Source organism: Mus musculus, chromosome 4 (assembly GCF_000001635.26).
Source record: "Mus musculus strain C57BL/6J chromosome 4, GRCm38.p6 C57BL/6J".
NCBI classification, from domain to species: domain Eukaryota; kingdom Metazoa; phylum Chordata; class Mammalia; order Rodentia; family Muridae; genus Mus; species Mus musculus.
The window spans coordinates 120,266,939-120,287,261 of record NC_000070.6 but is presented as its reverse complement, the minus strand read 5'-3'; the positions used below and the strand labels follow the sequence as shown (position 1 = coordinate 120,287,261).

The 20,323-nt window shown below is 55.9% G+C and overlaps 1 protein-coding gene and 1 long non-coding RNA gene across 3 annotated transcripts; one reads left to right on the top strand and one right to left on the bottom strand.

Moving 5' to 3' along the window:
• Foxo6 (forkhead box O6) lies at positions 1–20,184 on the top strand. 2 transcript variants are annotated; one of them, NM_194060.1, is made up of 2 exons: positions 1–423; positions 18,080–20,184. In NM_194060.1, the coding sequence occupies exons 1-2, from the start codon at positions 10–12 to the stop codon at positions 19,343–19,345; spliced, it is 1,680 nt and encodes a 559-aa protein (NP_918949.1). In that variant the 5' UTR covers positions 1–9; the 3' UTR covers positions 19,346–20,184. The 2 variants fall into 2 exon arrangements, with proteins under 2 accessions (NP_918949.1, XP_011238860.1); XM_011240558.3 differs by lacking the exon at positions 1–423 and adding an exon at positions 4,875–5,006.
• Positions 15,362–17,492, bottom strand: Gm52678. Its single transcript, XR_003955101.1, has 3 exons — positions 16,303–17,492; positions 16,068–16,202; positions 15,362–15,652 (listed from the first exon to the last, which is right to left on the bottom strand). It is a non-coding gene; the product is annotated as a predicted gene, 52678 (long non-coding RNA).
• Positions 20,185–20,323: the final 139 nt, after the last annotated feature.

Genomic DNA, 20,323 nt, shown 5'->3' with positions numbered 1-20,323 from the left:
GGCGGGACCATGGCTGCGAAGCTGCGAGCGCATCAGGTGGACGTGGACCCGGACTTCGCGCCGCAGAGCCGGCCGCGCTCGTGTACCTGGCCTCTGCCGCAGCCGGACTTGGCCGGCGACGAGGACGGGGCGCTGGGTGCAGGAGTAGCCGAGGGTTCCGAGGACTGCGGGCCGGAACGCAGGGCGACGGCCCCAGCGATGGCCCCAGCGCCTCCGCTGGGCGCAGAGGTCGGACCCTTGCGGAAAGCGAAGAGCTCCCGACGGAACGCGTGGGGGAACCTTTCCTACGCCGACCTCATCACCAAAGCCATCGAGAGCGCCCCGGACAAGAGACTCACGCTCTCGCAGATCTACGACTGGATGGTCCGCTACGTGCCCTACTTCAAGGATAAAGGCGACAGCAACAGCTCGGCCGGCTGGAAGGTGGGGCATCCGGGCTCCGGGCAGGCTACAGGGAGGGGGGCTCTGGAACACCCCTAGGGGTCATGGAGTGCGCGCCCAGGGCGTGGGGCAGGTCAGTTGACAGGCGGGGGCATGCTGGCAGCAGCTGTATTCATTCATGTCCCCTAGGAAGGATGCGCGGGATTGGAGGTCTGGTAGGGTGACAGGGGATACCTTTTTGAGGCATCCCAGAGGATTATCCCTGGCCTGTCATTGAGCGTATAATAGCATAACTCATTTCCAGACCACGGACAGTAGGGAGCCCCCTTTGTTTTGTGTGACTTGTTTTACCCTCTCCACCAGGGTACTTGCTTTAAAGAGCTGGAGTCATGACCCGGGGCTCCTGTCTGCTTTCCCTCTCAAATCTTCCCTGGCCTTCCTGACACTGGCCCCATGGTGAAGAGTGCTAACAGATCAAGCCTCCCCCCCCCCCAACCCCATGCAATTCTTTCTATAGTGTTGAGAGTTCATCCTGGAGCCTAGTCGGGGTGAAAAGCATGGCAGACCACCGGAGATGAGTTCTTCATGGGGCAGTTGTCAGCCCCTTCCCTGGTACAGCATGGGGTGGGGGAGGTGCTTTAGGCTCCCTGCTGGGACTTGTGGGAATGGTGTTGAGGTCTGGGGGGGGGGTCTATTTCTACCCACTCGGGCAACTTATCTCTCACTTCCCTGGCTTTCTGGGCTCAGATGCACTTAAGGAGTGGGGCACCCCTAGAGAGACCTCAGTGGCAGGCAGTGGAAAGGGGAGAGCCATCTTGGGAGAAGACTTGGATGGGGGCTTTACTGGATTGTAGCTTCTAGATCCAGCTCCTCCTCTGTCCATCTTGTTGGGAAATGGGGCTAGCCTATGCACTTGGGGGTGAAAAGGCATGAGGGGACCTCTTGTGGGAGAGGTAGTCACTGTGAGGAAGACATGTCTGTGACCAGAGATGAGGCTGTTTGGGGTGTTGATTGGCAGCAAGATCTGAGGAGAGGGGCAGCAGCCATGGCCAGATCTAGATGCACTTGGGAGTCCTGATCTGGGAGCCCCCGGCTCTTGGGATTCCTGTACACTGGCATCTTCTTTGGCTCTCCTTGACCATTATGGGGCAGGAACACAAGACACAGAAGTAGACCTGAGTCTCATCCCCTCCATTTTCCAGTCCCCTACATCTCAGTTCCCACCAGAATACAACTTTCTCTCAAGTGTGCCCTGCTCTTGGGCTTGCTCTGCTTCTTGTCTGCTGTGTCCACCTTCCTTCCACTCCTTCCCAGAGATGTAGTCACTCTCCTCAGGGCACAGGGTCCCAGTGCCTCCTCCAAGAAGCCTTCCCTAACACTTGTTAGCTAGCTCAGGACTCCCACCTACCCACCTTTTTTTTTCCTGGCCCTAAGGCATGCATCATGAGTCAATCATGTGTGCCCTACCTCCTGCTCCCTCCCTCCCTCCTTTACTTTTGAACGACGGTGTCAGTGTTAGGACTCTTCTGTCCCCATGGCACCTTACAGAGAGTCTGGCCCAAGAAGCCACCAGTGTATGCATGCTGAGAGTAAAGAGATGGGTAGATGGTAAAAGAGACTGTGGATTGGCGAAGAGTGCCAGGACCTGAGCAGATCAGGAGGGCTTCCTGTAAGAGGCAGAGCTCCAGCAGGTTTGGATGGATGAAGGAGACTGGGGAAAGATAGGAAGCAGGGATTTGAAGCTAGAAGCCTGGAGGCAGCTGCAGTTCTGAGCAAGCATGTTGGGGCCGAGCTCTGTGCCAGACTCTTCCCATATCTTTAAAGCTCTCAGTAGTCCCTGAGCTGGGTTTTACTATAACCATTCATAGGGGTGGTCTCTGAGGCCCAGAGGACGAGAGTCAATTAACTGCCTAAGGTTCTACTCCAACCAAGGTATGTCACCCACCTCTCCCGGTCCCAGCAAGCCTCTGGAACATGCCTGGCTAGCCCTGGCGAGAGGAAGCTGCTGCTGGTGTTGAACAGAGGCCGACATAAAACATAGGATATGATGGCAGCGTGCTTAGAGATAATTGAGCCCCATGAGTTCATTTCTCAGACTGTGAGACTGAGGCCTGGGGAGGTAATAGGACTCTCCCCTGAGAGTGTCAGCAAGCAGTAAGCCCTGGATAAGGACCCGAATCTATCTGCCCATTGACTGCAGTTCCCACCGCACCATACTGTTAGGGGCATGCTGGTCCTCCCTGTACCTCATTCCCAGTCCTGGACTGGAGCACTGGGTGAGCAGCCCCAAGCTTTGCTTTTACTTTTGGTCCTGGCAAGAAACCACCCAGACACTGGAGGGGATCTAATTCAACCTGTCTCATCATTGGGTGTCCCCTTTTACACTCCTGTTCCCCCAGGGTGCCTCCATTCTCTCTCATTCCTGGAACTTACTGCCCTTGAACCCCTTCTGGCACTCCCAGTCAATTCCTTCAGAAGCCTGGAGGAGGAGCTATCTCCAGCTCTCAATCTCAGCTTGACCAAGGCTGGGAACACCTCAGGTGCCAGGACCAGGCATCCATTATTCCTTCATCCATTTCATCCCCCACAAAAGTGTTGCCCTTGAAAGCCTGAATGGTACCATACCTCAATCCCATGGGGGTCAGAGGGTGCTATGACTCCTTACGGGGACCAAAGTTCTTGGCCCCACCTTCAGGATGCATTGCTCTGAGCAGCTTCCACATTCAGACCCTGTTTTTTTTTTTTTGAGATGGGAAAGGCTGGTGGGTGGGGCAAAGGGCTGGGGAAAGTGAGTTCCATATTCTGGGGAGTCCGATGTTCTCTCACGGAGGGGTTGGCTTTGATCTGGGGGTGTCTTCTTGGTTAGGGAAAATTAGGGAGATAGTTTTGTGATGGGGTGAAGAAACTGCACGTTCAAAAGCAGAGAGGAGGAACTGTGCCTGCTGGATTTGGGGGTGCATGCAGTTGCAAACTAGAACCTAGGGCTCTTGGGCTGACCGGAAGTGATCCTGCAAAGGTGGAGTGGTCACCTTCAGAAAGGAAGGGAAGAGAAAAGCTGATGTACTGGGCCTTTGTCCTAAAGTTCCATCTGTAATGAGGAGAGGGGGTCCCAGTGCTGCAGAGGACAGACAGACTCAGGCCACCCAAACCAGACAGAGGCCTGGAGAGTTGGGACTATCTGTGGTTGTACCATAAGGGCTAGTGCCATTCCCCCTGGGGACAGAGAGTATCAAGCCTGGGCTCAGGGCTTGGCAAGGAGTGTAGTGGCCCTAGAGTTGTGGCCCTGGAGTTGTGGCTCCCACAGTAGACCCTCCCTTTCTTTCCCTCTCAGCTTCTCCATAAATCCCATGTTCCTTTGGCCTTGGCCTCTTACGGGAAGTCTTCCTGGCTGCACTGTCCTGCTGTTCCTTCCACTGAACGCCTCTGGAGTTGTTCAACTCCTTTTGTGTTTCCTGGCTGCCAGTCCTTGGGGAGCTCCCAGGCCAGGCCTGGGCGCCTCCCATTTCTGTCCCTAGGCCCAGAGGGGTGGAGCCCAGTGGATGGGGACTTCCCCTCTCCCTCAAGGGCTGGAGCAGCTTAGCTGCTGAGAGGGGTGGAATCAGGAGGCGGGTGCTAGCCCCATCTGGCCCAGGCCTGGCCCTGTAAGTTCCAGGTGGGGAGGGGGCTTGAATGAGGGGCTGATCCCAGAGCCAGCAGCAGGGTCCTGCTCTTGGCTCTGAACAGCGGTTGGGAGAGTAGCGCCCCCTCCCCCCCAGCCCGCTCCACCAGGGCGCCTTCCCCCTCCTTTGTCCTCGGGGATCCCCAACCCCAAGAGCTTGTGGGGGTGCGGGAGGAGGCGGTGTGAGCCCCGATTGGGGGGGTGTCCTCACCCCCCTCACTGCACGAGCGAGGGGCTGGCAGCTGCCCGCCTCCTGGGCACGAGCCCGTGCCAGCCGCTCCTGGCACAGTTGCTGGCACGCCCGGCAGACTCCCACGGCCACCTGCTCACACCCACCCACGAGCGCTGGCGCGCTGCGGGCCCTTCCGGCTTCCCGGGCCTCCCAGCGCCCCTCCCCCGACGGCGTGCCCGGAGCCCCCTCCCCAATTCTCGGCGCCCCTAGACCGGCCCTATGCGACCCAGGCCCCCACCCTGCACAAGTTGGGGAGCTCTCGAGGCGGGGCTGCTGAGGGCCTCCGGGGTTGCCGCGCCGCGGGGGGAAGGGGAGCCGAGAGGCAGCAGACAGACCGACAGACAGGGTGAGGGCCCCGCCTGCCACCTGGCGCCGCTCCAGCGGGACGATGGCGGGCAGCGCCGTGCCAGGCGGTAATTGCAGACAGACTAATTTAAAGAGATGAGACGGTTATTTTTAACTCGCGTTAAGGTAATGAACGGCGCGGGGGGTTTGTGGGTTCGAAAGTTCAGCGCCCTCCAGCCCCCACTTAATGCGGGTGGGGGGCTCTCTGCAGACCTTGAGGGCTCCACCTTTGGACTTACTCAGGTGCAGTGTTGAGGTTCGGAACTGAGACACAGGGAGGCCCTGCCAGAGGACAGGGCTAGTGAATGCACCAAGCACATGTCACAACAGATTCTCACCACTGTCCTCTTTCCAGATGTGGAAGTGACTTGCCTTGAGGTCACATGCCTAGTAAGTACCAGCCCTAAGTGGTAGAACCCAATTCTAACCCTTAAACTCCAGCATTTCCTGTGCCACTGTGTAGGACTGGGGGCTCCTTAGTTGTTGCTGGGAAGGGTTTGGATTTGGAAAGCTGTTGGGGCTCCTTCCTGAAACTCACCTCCTTCTGCTTTTGAGTGGCAGCTGGTGATGGCCAGCCATCACCTGAGATGTAGGGTTTGACTTAGCTTTGCTGAGGAATGGTGAGTGGCAGTGAGCCTCAAGTGGAGCTTCCCTGACCTCTCAGCAGACTCACAGGCTTCTCCCTACACCTGCAATGTGCCTGCCTCCCACTTGGGGTTGAGTGACTGGGAGAAATCAGGGTATAGGGCTGACACCTCCCCATTAGAGCCCCCTCCACCTCCAGACTTTGGGTCACAGAAGAAGTTGAAGGGTCTGATGCAGGATGACAGCCTCGCGTAGTCCCCTCTCACATTTCTTTCCGGGACTGCCATTCACTGGGAAGACAGGTCCTGCAGTCTTCTTCCCAGCAGTGCCCTGAAGTCACCCACCATGTCCAGGTGTAACCCTTTGTGGTCCTCTGGACCCTGAGGCTAGGTAAGGGGGAACATGGCCCCTGTGGGAAACATGATTCAGTGTGTGTTAGCTGGAGTTATTCCTCTCTCTGATCCTCAATATCCTCCTGTGAGTCCAGAGGACCTTAACACAGTCCCTAGGCCCTTCCGTACTAAGACTTACAAACCTTGTGGTACCAGGAGCTGAGAGGTTCATGGCACCGAAAGGGCTTCTCACTGGTGGATACCTGTGACTATGGGTGTGGATAGTCTCGAACCTGAGCTTTCTACTTAAAGATGCCTGCCCCTACCCATGACAGTACCCACGTGGCAACCGTTTGGCTGACACAAGGGAGAGTGTTCATGACAGCCACAGCTGTCCCCAGTGCAGGCAGATGGGGGGCTCAGGGTGTTGGGTGGGTATCAACTTGGGCTCTAGGGCCTGAGGAGGGTGCTTAGAGGGGGACAGCTGGATCTGGAGCACCCCCCTTCTCCTGGCACCCCGGTTGCTATGGAAACCCACTCCTGTTTGGGAGGGTTTGGCTGTTTGCTGCCTCTCCCCACCCCCCAACCCATATGTGGAGGTGGGAGGGGGCCAGGTGGTGTGTGGGGGTGGGGCCTCCCACACCCTACCCCCAGGGCCTCCCTCCTCACTAAGAGAAGCCTTCCTGGTCTCTAAGGGGGCTGCCTCTCATGAGCAGGGGATTGAGGAGAGAATGTGGGTGCTGGGCAGTCCTATCATTTGCCCACATTCTCTCACTCCATCCTTCTTGAAATCCTCACTAGGTACTCGTGTGTAATCCCATTTTGCAGTTGAGGAAATCAAGGCATAGCTGGGAGAAGGCAGAGCCTAGATGGGGATGCAGACCTGTGTATGTCTACCCCATTTCTCCCGTCGTCTCCCGCTGTCAGTGTGGTCTCACTCCCACATAGCCTTCCTGCACCGAGATCTTCAAGATCTCTTTTAGGATTCTAAGGCTCCTAAGTTCCCCCTGGAAGCCAACCAATGCTGCTCTGGGTCCCTGGGCCCAACACGGCACTTGTCCAGGCCTCACCTCCCACCCGTGTTTCCTGCCACCTCTATGCTCAGACACCCTCATGCTGCCACCTTCGCAAGTGACACTGAATATCTCAGCCTACACCCCCTGCCAGCCGTCACATGCCTACCAAGGCAGCGCTCGTTGGTCGATCTCTTGGGACACCCTTCAGAAAAAATAGCTAGGGGTGCTTGAGTATTTTGATTGACGCCACCACCATCCAAGTGGTTCAGGAAGCCAACATATCTCCTTGAGGATCTTTGCTTAAAATCCCTAGCTGTCCGCAGGCCTGGCTTGTCATCAGAGAGTCCCCTGAAGCTTTGCACCAGCACACTTTCCAGTCACCTTTCTCGATTCTTTGGGTATGAGCTCTGAGATGTATATTTTAACAGGCATGTCTGGTGACCAGTCATTCAGAAGCCGCTTCTAAAATGGTGGCCTCCCGGCCTCCCGGCCTCCCGGCCTCCTCCTACCCGCCCTATGTACTCACTGTGCATCAGAGTCTTCTTTAAGCTGCTTCCTAGTTGATCCCCTGTTCCTTTTCCTCCCTACTGCCCCAGGGACTTGGACCTCATGCCATCAGTTTCAGGGGACTGAGCCCCTGCCGCAGCACCTGTGTCTACCCCGTGTATCAGAATCACCCTGTATAAGACATGGTCGGAAAGAAGGCAGCCACAGCCAGAACTTGCACATGCAGTCTTCTGACAAGAGGGAGGCGATAGAGGGTGATACTTGGAAAAACACTCTGGGCCTGGGATGTAAAGAAAGTGACTGTCACAGACCCTGTCCTAACTAGTACCCCTCTGCTGGGAAAGAGAACATATGTACAGCCCAGCACTTTCTGCCCATCCTTGGGATGCTTAATGTGATATCTTGTCAACCTTTCCTGCCCCCTTCAGTCCTCTGACACTTGCTTTAGCCACCTTGAACCACATGTAGCCCAGGAGTCCACCTGCCATGTGCCAACGCATAATACATTCTCTCGCTGGATTTTTACAGTTGATCCATGGTACTGTTGTTGTGGCTGTCTACCCCACTGGCAGATGAGGAAACTAGGAGGGAAGGAAATCGAGAGGCTTCAACTATGTGTGGCAGGCAGCACTGGAATGTCCCAGCGCTGGCTTCACCCTGGTCTAGCACTCTCTCTGCCCCTGCAACTGGCTTTGTGCTCTCCCTTGAAGTTTGACCCTGGGGCTTCAAGCATGGGGAATGAGCCCTAATTTCAGGTTGCCTTTCCCAGCAGATAGTGTCCCAGAGTCAGGGACCGGCCAGTTTTCTGAGTCCTTGGCTTACAGTCCCAGGGCTGAGGGTACTATAATCCAAAGTGACACCGGTGGACACCTGACGTACAAAGCTGTCAGGACTGGCTCTGTCCTTGAGGGGCTGGGAGATTAAGCTTGGGAGATGAGGACTCAAAGAGTCCTGTGCAGGATAAACACCATCAGGGCAGGACAGGGTAGAAGGTCAGATCATCAGCTGTGGGTGTTTTTAGAGGCAGGGAAACAAGGAGGTCAAACCCTTGGGGCTCTTTGAGGAACCCAGCAGGAGCAGAAGCTGGGAAAGCAAAGTAGCCTGGGATTGCAGGCAAGCTCAGACTCGGTGCTGGCACTCCGGTGGGAATGGGAGATGAGAGGACACCGGCAGACAAATCACTCACGAGTAACTTATGTGGCAAGCACACTGTCGGGCGAGACGAGCAGAGGAGCCTGTGTTAGGGTCCAGAGGTCAGGCTGAGTTCTCTGCAGCCAGCCCACCATGTCCTAAGACTCTGGTGAGAATGGCTGGGTTGTGTATGGAGTAAGCAGTCTAGGGAGCCAATGGCATCAGTAGAGCCTAGTTCTGCTTACCTTCTGGGTAGCTCTGAGCAGTTTCAGTCTTAGTTTCCTCCCCTACAAAATGGGATGGTGGGCCTATGTCTGAGCTTTCTTAGAATTTCAGGAAAGATACCTGTAAAGTCCCCAAGAAGTCTTATCAGAGGTCACTACTATTATTCATTGCTCTATGAAGAAAAGAGCTATCTGCCAGTATATAGAGTAGGACTCGCTATGCATGCCCCTAAAAGGTGTGTGTGTGTGCGGGTGCGGGTGTGTGTGTGTGTGTGTGTGTGTGTGTGTGTGTGTGTGTGTTAGAGGAGTCCCTCTCTATTGTGGTCCCAGAGTGCAACATGTGAACATGTGAGAATTTTGGAACTCGGTCTTCTGCCTGCCTTACTTTGATCCATTACTTTCGGGTCTCTAGAACCTTCATTGTGGCCTTGGAGAGCAAATTTAAGGCTGTGTGTTTGTGTGAATGCGTGTGTGTGTGTGTGTGTGTGTGTGTGTGTGTGTGTGTAGGCCAGGTATTGATGTGAGGTGCCTTCCTCTATTGCTCACAGCCTTGTTTTTTGACAAAAGGTCTCAGTGAATCTGGAGCCGTCCATTTTACCTTAGACTGGCTGGCTGGTGAACACCAAAGGTCTACTTGTCTCTAACGACAAGCACTGGAGTTATAGCTGTATGCTTTCATACCTGGCTTGTACACAGATGCTGGGGATCTGAGCTCACATCCTAGTGTTCGTACAATAAACACTTTCCAATTGACACCCCCCAACCCCAAGGCTCCTCATTTTCACAGATAAGAAAGCCACTTATTCCAGGTAATCCTCAAGCCTAGCGCCACCTGTTCCTGGTATACTGGATTCTCTTTGCCCCACTGCTAGGCTGTGTGAGCTTGGGCAAGACCATTCCTACTCTGGTTCCTGGTTCTCCTCCAATAATCTGGAAAGCTTGGAGGCCTCCTCCTTCTCCCTCCTGTCCCCTCCCCTGTCCTCAGCTGGCCTTGCCACCACCTCCTCTTGTAACCTGAGCTGGGCCTTGGGGAGGAGGGGCTTGCCCTCTGCCAGAGGCACCTGCCAGCTAAGCAGATGTGAAGATGAAGGTCCCAGTGGGGAGAGTGAGGACTTAAAGCCAGCTAGGCTGGACAGGGGCAGCCACACTTAGTACACCCAGCCCAGCCTCTGGCCTCTGGCCCTAGAGCTCACCCAGGCACTTGTCCATTTTTTTTTTCCAGCGGACATTTGTGGTATTCCAGTATGTCCTAAAGGACCTCTGAGGCTTCAGGAGGAGACAGATGGCAAATGAGGTTACTGCCCTGGTCTGGGTGGGCTGCCCTGGACCCTTGGAGTCCCTTGTCAAGGAAGTAGAGGGCCAAGGGCAGCCCCGGGGGGCATGGCCAGTGTCTGTGCGGGTGGCTGTGCCCCTGGGAGAGCAGATGGTTCTCTTGGCACTATGCCTGCTCCTCCTCTTTCTCCCCCAGGAGCCAGCCTGCAGGGCTCGGGCACAGCTGCTAGGCCTTCCCCAGAGCTGGGTCCAGGGCAGGGCTAAGTGAGGTCACTGCAGCTGCTCCCAGAGCCTGGGCAGGGGAGCAGGGAGGAGCTGCCTGTAGATAAGGGAGGTGGTCAGACTAGAGGGGTGCAGTGCCAAGTCTGAATGGCTTTGCAGTTAGGGGTTCTGGGGAGGGGCAGCTGAGAGCCAGTTGGCCAGCTCCACTTCTGTTCCAGGACAACCCTGGTGCTTCTGCCAGGCCTAGGTTTCTCTTTAGAGCAGTGGTTCTCAACCTTCCTAATGCTGTGACCCTTTAATACAGTTCCTCATGCTGTGGCGACCTCCCAACCATGACATTATGTTTGCTGCCTCTTACATTTAGCTTTGCCACTGTTATGAATTGTAATGTAAATAGCTGATATGCAAATCCCAAAGCAGCCGCAACCCACAGGTTGAAAACACACCGGTCTAGAGGCATCTCAGAGCAGGGTCTGTGGATTGGCACCTGTCAGATGAGGATGCTGAGCTCAGAAGGTTGGCTCAAATGCTTGGTGACATAGTTATAACATATGACAATGAAGTGATAGTATTTAATATACGGTATCCTACCCAGGCATGGTGAGCCTAGCACTGAGGAAGCCAAAGCAGTGTAGATCTGGGCTATGCAGTGAGATCCTATTTCAAGGAAAGAAAAGAAAAAAAAAGGAGTCTTTTTCCCAATTATGCTGAATTCTCCTGAGGAGCCAGAAAGCTCTGAGGAAGGGACAGGAGGCCATGGTAGCAGGAGCCCCTGGAGAGACCATGCCAAAAGGGAGGCTCAAGAGGACCCTGGTAGCTGGTGGCAGGATCTTAGGAACGGCTCGCTGGGATCGTCACCAGTACCAGACATGAACAAGTCAGACACTATGCAGGGCACCCTCCTTCCTCCACACTTCTGTAATCCCCACAAACCTCCTCAGTGGAGGAGACAGACTCTGGGAGAGATGAACTCCAGTCTGCAGTTAGCACTGCTATGGGGTGGCTCACTGTCTCTGAGGCTGGTGGTGGGAAGGTGTAGAAGGGGCTCAGGTCAGGCCTGATGGAGGAATAGAACCTGTAGCGCAGAGAGGGAGGCACAGGAACGTGGGAACACAGCATGCAGAGGCTCAGGGTGGACATGCTGGTTGGAAGCCCAGAAAGGCCTGCGGGTTTGGGGAATGTGGCTCTTGACTCTCTCCTTGGAGTTGTACTGGAGCTCAAGGCTGTGGGGCAGGAGTGATCTTGGACTCCATTGCTGGTTTGTCATTTACCCAGGCTGGTTATGTGAGCTCTTGTGTGTCAGGGGAAGGAAGGGGAGAGAGGAATACAGCTGTGTATTCTGGCCCCGACTTCGTGTCATGAGTGACACTTCTCTCCCATGTCAGTACCAGAAGCACATGCCAATATTTGATTCATCCTGGATCCTGGCTGCTCACTACTGTCCTGATGGCACTGAGGCCACTAATGGGCAACTGTGCCCCCAATCTGCCCTTTTACCCCTCCTCCTTAGCAGACCTTAGTACCCACGATTTACACATGACCTCCAGATCCCGATGTCATCTACCAGGAAGCCTGCCTGGACCGAACATCTTAACTCCACCCCAGACAAAAGGGCAACCCCACCCCCAGCTGTGAGTCTGCCTGACTCAGATGTGTACTCCTGGAAAGGTGGGGATTCTAGGAATAGAGTGAAGGGTAAGGCGCAGGGTCAGGTCTACTCCTGGACCTCTGAACCAGGAAGGATGAGAGCTGGAACTGTGGAATCCTCCCTCTGAGTGCTGGAGCTGTAACGGGAGGGGGCGGGGGTACGGGCGGGCGGGTGGAGCCCCACAGGTGTCTCTGAAGCACTGAGACTGGAGCTGGGTCATTGTCACCGTCGGACAGATAAGGCTAGTCTCTGAAAGGAGGGAGGGCCTGAGCTGAGTTTTCTGCCTATGATGGAACCTATGGAGACTCTGTACCTGATGGTGTTCAATGGGATAATAGAAGACCTAGGCCTGAATTTACCCTCTTGGGACCTCCCAGACACCAGGGAGAGCGGGAAACAGTGCTGGGTTGGTTGTAGGCAGTGGGCACAGAATTTGCATATCCTGCCTCTGAGGAAAACCAGAAAAGCCTGCGCTTGTGAGCCAAGACAGGGATAGCTACTGGGACAGACATCGAACAGAGACCCCTGCCATAGTGGGGGCAGGGTGGGAAGAGCATAGGCCTTGGAAGCTAATGATGGGAGACCTGAATCTTGCTTCCTCACTTCCATCTTCAGGGCTTCAACCTGGAAGTCATTAAACTCACCAGAGCCTCAGTTTCCCCCTTTGTAAACAAGTGGTCTCTTCTTGTGGGTACATGATTGACATGATTGTCATGATAAAAGAAACTTGCCTACACCTGGCATGTAGCAGGTGACACTTCTTTCCCATGTCAGCAGAAGCACATGCCAATGGCATGCTTGAGCTGAGCTGGCTCACAAGAACAGTTGTGCACATTTCTTTCCAGTTCTTCAATCTTCACACTGTCAGCCTCACTGGGCTATGGTGGGAGGATTCATGCCACAAAGCGGTCACAACTACAAATCTGTCCGCTGGGGTTCCCCCCTGCCTCCCCTACGGAGAGCTGGTTGTTAAACATTTACCAGCAGACCACTGAATGTGGCCCCCAAGAGGGCAGCCTTCCTCATGCCCAGGATCACAGGACCTCAGCAGAGAGCAAGGAAGGCCACATCCCAGAGTCCATACTGTTGCCCTCTATCGTCCTAGTGGGGACAGAATGAGAGATGAGACAGACAGTGGTGGAGCTCTGATTAGGTCAAGCAACTTGAAAGGCAAAAGCCCATACCTCCTTCTTGGTCTGGAAAAGTTGCATATAGTTGAAGCATCATGCGATGCAGCCCCCTTGCAGGCAGGGACGCCAAATGAGGGGACAGATCTCTCTCCTTTCCACTCATCATTCCCCACCCCTCTGCCAAAACTTGGCAGGTCCTGGCTCGAGAAGTAAGATTGGATGAGGTTGAGCTGTTGGGGAATGAAGCTGTGCTAGAAGGAGAAATGAGGTTGTACCGGAAGATAAACGAGGTGGTACTGTCAGGGAATGAGGTGGTACTAGGAGGCAAGGTGAGGCTGCATCACCTGATAAATGAGGTTGTACTGTTAGGGGGATGGAGTGTACTTGTAGGAGAGATGGCGTCCTGCTGGATCAGCTGGGTTGCACCATCGGAGAACACAGCCAAACCACAGGAGGAAGGAGCGTGTCCGACTTGGAGGATAAATGAGGGTGTCCTGCTGGATAAATGAGGGGCCCCGTCAGGTGAATGGAGTGCTGTTAGCAAATGAGGTTGTACTTGCTGGATAAATGGGACCGGTGTGCTGGATAAATGGGGTTGTGCTGTCAGATGAATGCATTACTGCTCGTGGGCGAAGGGTGTCCTGGGAATAGATGAGGGTGTCCTGATGGATAGATGAGCTGTCACCACCAGATGGATCAGACCCTATCCGTGGGGAAGGCACCAAGGTCGAGGTCATTCTGACCTGCTGAAGCTCTCGGAGTGTCTTCTGGCCTAGGGGGACAGTGTTGTGGGAGGTCTGGGTAGGAGCCAGCCTGGGGCAGTCTGGGAGCAGGTGGAGGCCGGGGAGTCAGGAGCTGCCTGTGAGCCCTTCGTCAGCATGCAGAGAAACCTGTCCTCTCTCCACCCTGGTGGGCCTGACTTTTCCTTGGTCCTTGATAGCTGTTTGTTCATCCTATCCTGAGTTGGCTTCCTAAACTAGTTCAGAAAAGTCTCTATTGTGTGCCAGCCAGGGCTAGTTCACTCAGATCCCCCTACAGCCCGGTGTCATGTATGTATGTATATCTCTTATTCCTTCACTGAACAAACTTTCAAGTGCCTAGTGTATGCCAAACACATTGAGTAAAGGAAAAAAAAATGGGGTGGGGATAGGTTACTACCCTTACAAAAGTTCTAATGCAAGGCCATCAGACAGTAGGTAAATGATCAACAAGTTATACAGAGGCTGAGTGTCCCTTACCCAAAATGCTTGGCCACAGATGTATTACTGAATACAAAATCCTTTGGATTTTGGGATATTTGCATAGACTTGGGGCATCCCTAACCCACAGATCTGGACGCCATAATTTAAAAGTTGGCAGATTTTGGAGCCTTTTTCAGATACGAGATTTTTCAAGTTAGCATTCACTAGGTACTCATTTCAACTTCTATTAACCCAGAAGGTAAGAACCTTAGAAAGCTTCAGACTGGAGGAAAACGAGATGAGAGAATTCTGTGATCATCTAGAGGGAAAGACATCTGGCCTGGCAGGTTGGAGACAAAGGAGAGAGTGTGGAGGGGAACACCTGAGAGAGAGGTCATAGAGAGTGTATGGGCTGTGACTGGGCCTTTGTTCATCTAGGTGTGTGGGGGGGTGTGGGGGGGTTGGGAAGGATCTCAGGTGGTTAAGCATCATTGTGTGAAGATGCTGCAGGGAAGCAAAAGTGGAAGCCATAGCTGTTAAAGGAGCTGGGACTTCAAAGTACCTTGCCCCAGGGTTGTGCCACTCCTGTGTGTTGGAGCTGAAACTGACATCTGGACCCAGTGCCAGAGCCCATGCACTTGGCCATATGCCATTCTTGCCAGGCTTCTGTCCCTAGTGGGTGGGACCCAGGAGAGAATTCACCCAGGCCTGAGTGCTGAGGAAGAATAGGGAAGGCATGAATATAACCTGCTGTCCTTTCTTCTGCCCCTACATCATTTCCCTGGGGCCCGAAATCAGGGAGGTCCTATCTCCCCTAGGAGACCATGCCAAGCCTAGCTGTACATGTGGGATGTGGGAGGCCCCAGAAGCTGAGCCCAGCCCTGGGCATCCAGGGAACTTGGGCATGCCTGGGCCGTGGCTGTGGTGGTGGGTTGCTAAGCGACTCCAAGAGGGAGCCCTGGTTACTGCTGCCTGGCAGAGGCGTCTCCCTCTTCTACCTCCCTCACCTCCTTCATGGCCTCTGGCCTCCCAGGAGGCCCTGTGAGCAAGCCAGTGTTGTCATCAGTGCTTGCCACTGGATCTTGGCTGGGAGCTCTGATTGGCACCAGGTGTCTATGTCCTAAAGAGGTATGCTAGTGTGCAGGGTGTGGGCCTCTCTCAGGGGCATAGCTCTGGTTCACATCTAGTACAGAGCCCAGCTTGGAAGTCAGAGGCCTCAGCTCCAGGCCACCCTCTCTGGGTAACCCTGAGCAGAGCCTGGCACCCATCTAAGCTCAGCTGCCCCATCCATCTGGCTCGCAGAACCCCTCCACAGCCTCATTCATGGAGAGGGAAGGCGCTGAGTGGGCAGGGCTTCCCCACACTAGGGCTTGAGTGTATAATGATTCAGACTTGCATCAGGTTTTATTTATGAAAAAAAAAAAAAAAAGAATCCTGCTTTAAGGGAGGGTAGGCATCACAGACTTGTAGATTATACCATTTCAAAAACTGTCCGGTGCCAAACTGGAAAACTCCACAGAGACCAATTGGCCTAGGTCATCATTGTATATAAAGAGATGGCCCTGAAGAGGAGGACCGACATCTTGGTAGAGTGGGTGGGAGGAGTGCCAAGCTGGGGGTCAGGAGGCCTGGCTGCATATCCTGGGACACCAGGTCCTAGGCCACCTTGGATATGTTCTTTCTTTTCCTTGGGTTGTGAGAGCCATGGCTTGAACTCCCAGCCTCCAGGCTGAGTCCAGGGTGGGGCAAGGGGGAGAAAGCTGCAAACCGTCAGGGACCTCTTTACGGCTGTAAAGAATAAGGGTGTGTTTGAAGCACTTGCAAAGTTTTAAGGAGGAAGCACAGAACTTGTAGGCCGTCTTGACCTTGCAGCGCATACTTAGCCTTCTTTCTACATGGGTGGCTCCTGAGCATGGTCTGCATGGGAGTACTGGCTTTCTAAGAGTCTTTTCGGACTCTCTGACCTTCCCTGCCCATGGCAGAATGGAATGTCCTCTACAAAGACCAACCTGAAATCATCTTTGGGCTTGTGCCAAATAAGCTTCGTGACCTTGGCAACTCATTGTCTCAGAGCCACACCCTCTTCGTTTGTAACTAAGCTTCCCAAACCCTGATCCTGTAGGGTTTAGCGTAATGATTGCCGCAGATGAGCTCTTTTGGGCTCCCGGGGCCAAATGGACTGGGACTGTCTAGGTGCAGTTACCTGGCAGTGTTCTTCCTCAGTCCCCAGAACTCTGAGACAGGCTGGCCCAGGACATAAAGCAGTACTGCCTGCCGGACTTCCATTCCAGCAGCACTGGGAAAGTGGGAGGTGGAGCTTCTGGCTAGGCAGATAGTCCTAGGGGGAAGATAGCTGAGGTCTCCTAGGACCTGAACGCAGGTGTGGGGGAGGGGCGGGGAGCCAGGTGGATGGGCGGACCAGGGAAGAGAGTATCTACCTGAGGGAACATCATTCCCTGGGGGGCCAGCTTCTCTCCTCACAGGGCCTCAGGAGAAGCCAGGCAGGGCAAGGCTGGCAAGCTCCAGCTGTTGCCTCCAAGTTCATGAAGTGCCAGAGACAGGCAGCCTGGTGGAGCTGGAAGAAGACACTGTTGGGGACAGGAGGGAGAAGCCAGGCAGATTAGTGGTTAGGGTGTGTCTAGGTGGGTTAGCAAGTTTAGACCAGGTCCAGGGGTCTGGACAGGGCTGGAGTGGTGCCTGGCATCACTGCCTAGCCATGGGGCTGTGGGCAAATTACATCATGCTTCTAGCATGTGGTGGACAAAATGGGGTAATGCTGGCCTCCTCAAGGGGATGATGCCCAGCACAGCTTAAATCTTGGCATTGAGGAGATGGTGACCAAGCAGGTTTGATGAGTCTATGGGGAAGGTCTGACCAGACAGAGCGGTTTAGGAGCACCTGGGGTGTTCACAAACATTGAACCACACCCATTAGCTCATGTAATGATCCAACAGCCTTGGGAGATGGTGATGACCACTGTGTGTGTTTCAGAGTAGCTCAGAGACTGATACAGAGCCATGCTCACACAGCCAGGTGACCAAATAGGCAGGCATCCTGCCCAGTGCTCAGCTAGCCAGGCCCGAGCTGTCTGCCCAACAGTGCCTGAACAGGAAGGTTAAGGCTACCAGAAAGGGGGTCTGTGTGAAGGTTGGGTTGGTGGAGCTGTGAGCTCACTGTGTTCATCCTCAGAGCAGAGCTGTCCAGAGCAGGTAGTGACCCTGAAGGCACTCTCGATTGGCACGGTAGAAATTAAGATGAGCACATGCGCAGAGAGCAGGCAGGCTTATGGACCCCTTACTTAAGCAAGTGTCTCCAGTTGTTCGAAGCTGTCTTCCTGTTGGTAAATGAGGAATGTGTGAGACCTTGTATAAAGGTCTCACAGGGTAGGGGCTTTGAAGACAAAGCTGAGCCAGGTGGGTCCGAGGAACACAGGAGTCGCTCTGAGGTCTCCTTGGTTAATCTTGGGGTCTATTTCCAAAGTCTCGGGTTTATAGGCATATGCCTGACCTGGGTATCCCCACTTCAGCCTGTTCTGCTTTCACTGGCCAGGCCTTCCCACAAAGGGTTAACAGTCCTCTCTACCTGCAGTTGCATTTTAAAGACACGAAATTAAAGCAGGTAATTTATTCTCCCCACACACGAAAGAGCAATTAGTTCTAAACAGGGCTTAATCAGTCACCGCGAGATTGATTTCTGGAGCCCTGGGTTTTCGGGCTCCTGGCTCCATGCCAGGCTGGGGAGGGAGGGGGGCGGACAAATGAGCCGCGGCAGTGGCATGAGCCCTTACATAATCTGCTGGGGGGCCCTCACAGTCTAGCCAGCCCCTCCGGAGGTTTGGCTGAATTTGGAAGATAGGGTCCTGCTCTCCTGCTGAGGGATGGCACAGGTTCAGAATAGAGCTCAAAGTGGGCCTTGTCCCTTAAGCACCAGCCCTGCCCTCTGGCAAGGTCTACTTGGGAGGTGGGGCAGGGTAGGGCAGGGCGGAGGGCATATTTGGGGGTAAAGGATAGATATTCTGGGTTTGTCCAATGTGGTACTTAACGTGCACTCTCTTTTTACCTTCCTTTACCCCATCGATCCTTCTATTTCCTCCCATCCTTTTCTGACCCCCCCCCCCACACACACTTGTTTTTCTTCCCATCATTTCGCCCCTTTATCCCCTTGGCTTCCTTACTTTCCTCCTCCTGCCACCCATGCCCCTATTTCCGGCCACAGAACTCCATTCGGCACAACCTGTCGCTGCACACCCGGTTCATCCGCGTGCAGAACGAGGGCACTGGCAAGAGTTCATGGTGGATGCTGAACCCCGAGGGCGGAAAGACAGGCAAGACCCCGCGGCGCCGGGCCGTGTCCATGGACAATGGGGCCAAGTTCCTGCGCATCAAGGGCAAGGCGAGCAAGAAGAAGCAGCTGCACCTGCCGGAACGGAGCCCCGACGACAGCCCTCCGGGCGCACCAGTTCCAGGGCCCCTGTCGGCCTCCGCCAAGTGGGCGGCCAGCCCGGCCTCACATGCCAGTGACGACTACGAGGCGTGGGCTGACTTCCGCGGCAGCAGGAGACCCCTGCTCGGGGAGGCGGCTGAGCTGGAGGACGACGAGGCCCTGGAGGCCCTGGCACCGTCCTCGCCACTCATGTACCCAAGCCCTGCGAGCGCGCTGTCGCCCGCCCTGGGCGCGCGCTGCCCGGGCGAGCTGCCGCGTCTGGCCGAGCTGGGAGGTCCGCTGGGCCTGCACGGTGGCGGCGTGGCCGGGCTGCCGGACGCCCTGCTGGACGGCGCGCAGGACGCGTACGGGCCGCGGGCACGCGCCGGGACCCCCTCCTACTTCGGCAGCTGCAAGGCGAGCGCCTACGGCGGGGGCGGGGGCTTCGGGCCGCCCGCTCTGGGCTCGCTGCGCCGCCTGCCCATGCAGACCATCCAGGAGAACAAGCAGGCCAGCTTCGTGCAGGCCGCCGCGCCCTTCCGCCCCGGGGCGCTGCCCGCGCTGCTGCCTCCGCCGCCGCCCGCGCCGAGGCCCGGCCCGCTGCTGGGCGCGCCCGGGGAGCTGGCGCTGGCGGGCGCGGCCGCCGCTTACCCGGGCAAAGGAGCGGCCCCGTACGCGCCGCCGGCGCCCTCGCGCAGTGCCTTAGCCCACCCCATCAGCCTTATGACGCTGCCCGGCGAGGCGGGCGCCGCCGGCCTGGCCCCGCCGGCCCACGCCGCAGCCTTCGGGGGTCCGCCCGGCGGCCTCCTGCTGGATGCGCTGCCCGGGCCCTACGCGGCCGCAGCAGCCGGGCCTCTGGGTGCAGGGCCGGACCGCTTCCCGGCGGATCTGGACCTCGACATGTTTAGCGGGAGCCTCGAGTGTGACGTCGAGTCCATCATCCTCAACGACTTCATGGACAGTGACGAAATGGACTTCAACTTCGACTCAGCCCTGCCTCCGCCACCCCCGGGCCTGGCTGGGGCGCCGCCCCCTAACCAGAGCTGGGTGCCGGGCTGAGGGCCACCCTACACAGCCTGGGTGCCCCGGTCCCGTCCCCATGGGGCCTCTGTCTTCCCATCCCGATCCCCGGGTCCCCACTCCCCCGACCCAGCTCCACGGGAGGATCCAGGAGGCAACCCCAGCCCAGCTGGAGACATCCCTCCGAGCTGAGCGCAGAGGGAGGTTGGAAGGAGCGCTGCGACACCTTGCCATTCCCGCCCGAGGGCTGGAGGTCTGGGAGGGATGGTTGAAGTCGGGCTAGGTGGGAGTGGGGGGAGAGCGAGGCGGATGGCCCACTGTGGATGCTGGCCCTGCAAGCCCCCTAGGAGGTGGGGCAGGGGCGTTTCTGAATCTTCAGTTCCTATTGCTGGGCCCTTTGTGAGGCCTAAGCCACCCAACTCCAATCTGGTTCTCAAATGACACGTTTCCCTCACTGGCCGTAGCCCCACCACACGAAGCCAGCAACCCTCTTCGTTCACACCAATCTTAGTCATCCATTCTGCTCAGTCCTCTGGTCCTCAGCTACCCTCTGGTTCAGTCTCCCATCTTAACCAGTCCTGGCACCTCCCCTCTCCTGTCAGTCAACCCCACACTCCTCCAGTACTGGCCACAGCCTCTCCAGCGGGCCTCAGTTCCAGATCCATCCCCCAATTCGACACCCCCAGTCCTGGCCCCTCTCTCCCATATTTATAAGTGTCCGGTCGGGGCGGGCGGTGGGCGCGGCGTCCCCGGCGCGTATCGTAGGCAGTGTACTGTGGCCGTGCCGTCAGCGTGTGCGTGTGCGTGTGTGCCGTGTCGAGGCCGTGTAGAGTGCATTGTACAGCATATTTTCATGAATAAAATTGTTTTAAATATTTCCCGAGCCTTGGGTTAGGAGGGGGTGGTGGAAGTGAAAGGGATTTGTGGGGGGTGATGCCAGGGTCCCTGTTGCTGCAACTATTGCAGCTTTTTGCCTAGGCACACGGCCGGAGATCTACTTAGCTGCACATTGGTTAA

What these genes read in the sequence shown, in the direction of transcription:
- Foxo6 (NM_194060.1), top strand. Translation starts at nt 10, where the DNA reads ATGGCTGCGAAGCTGCGAGCGCATCAGGTGGACGTGGACCCGGACTTC. An exon ending in ACAGCTCGGCCGGCTGGAAG is followed by an intron (nt 424 to 18,079) that starts GTGGGGCATCCG and finishes TTCCGGCCACAG; the next exon opens with AACTCCATTCGGCACAACCT.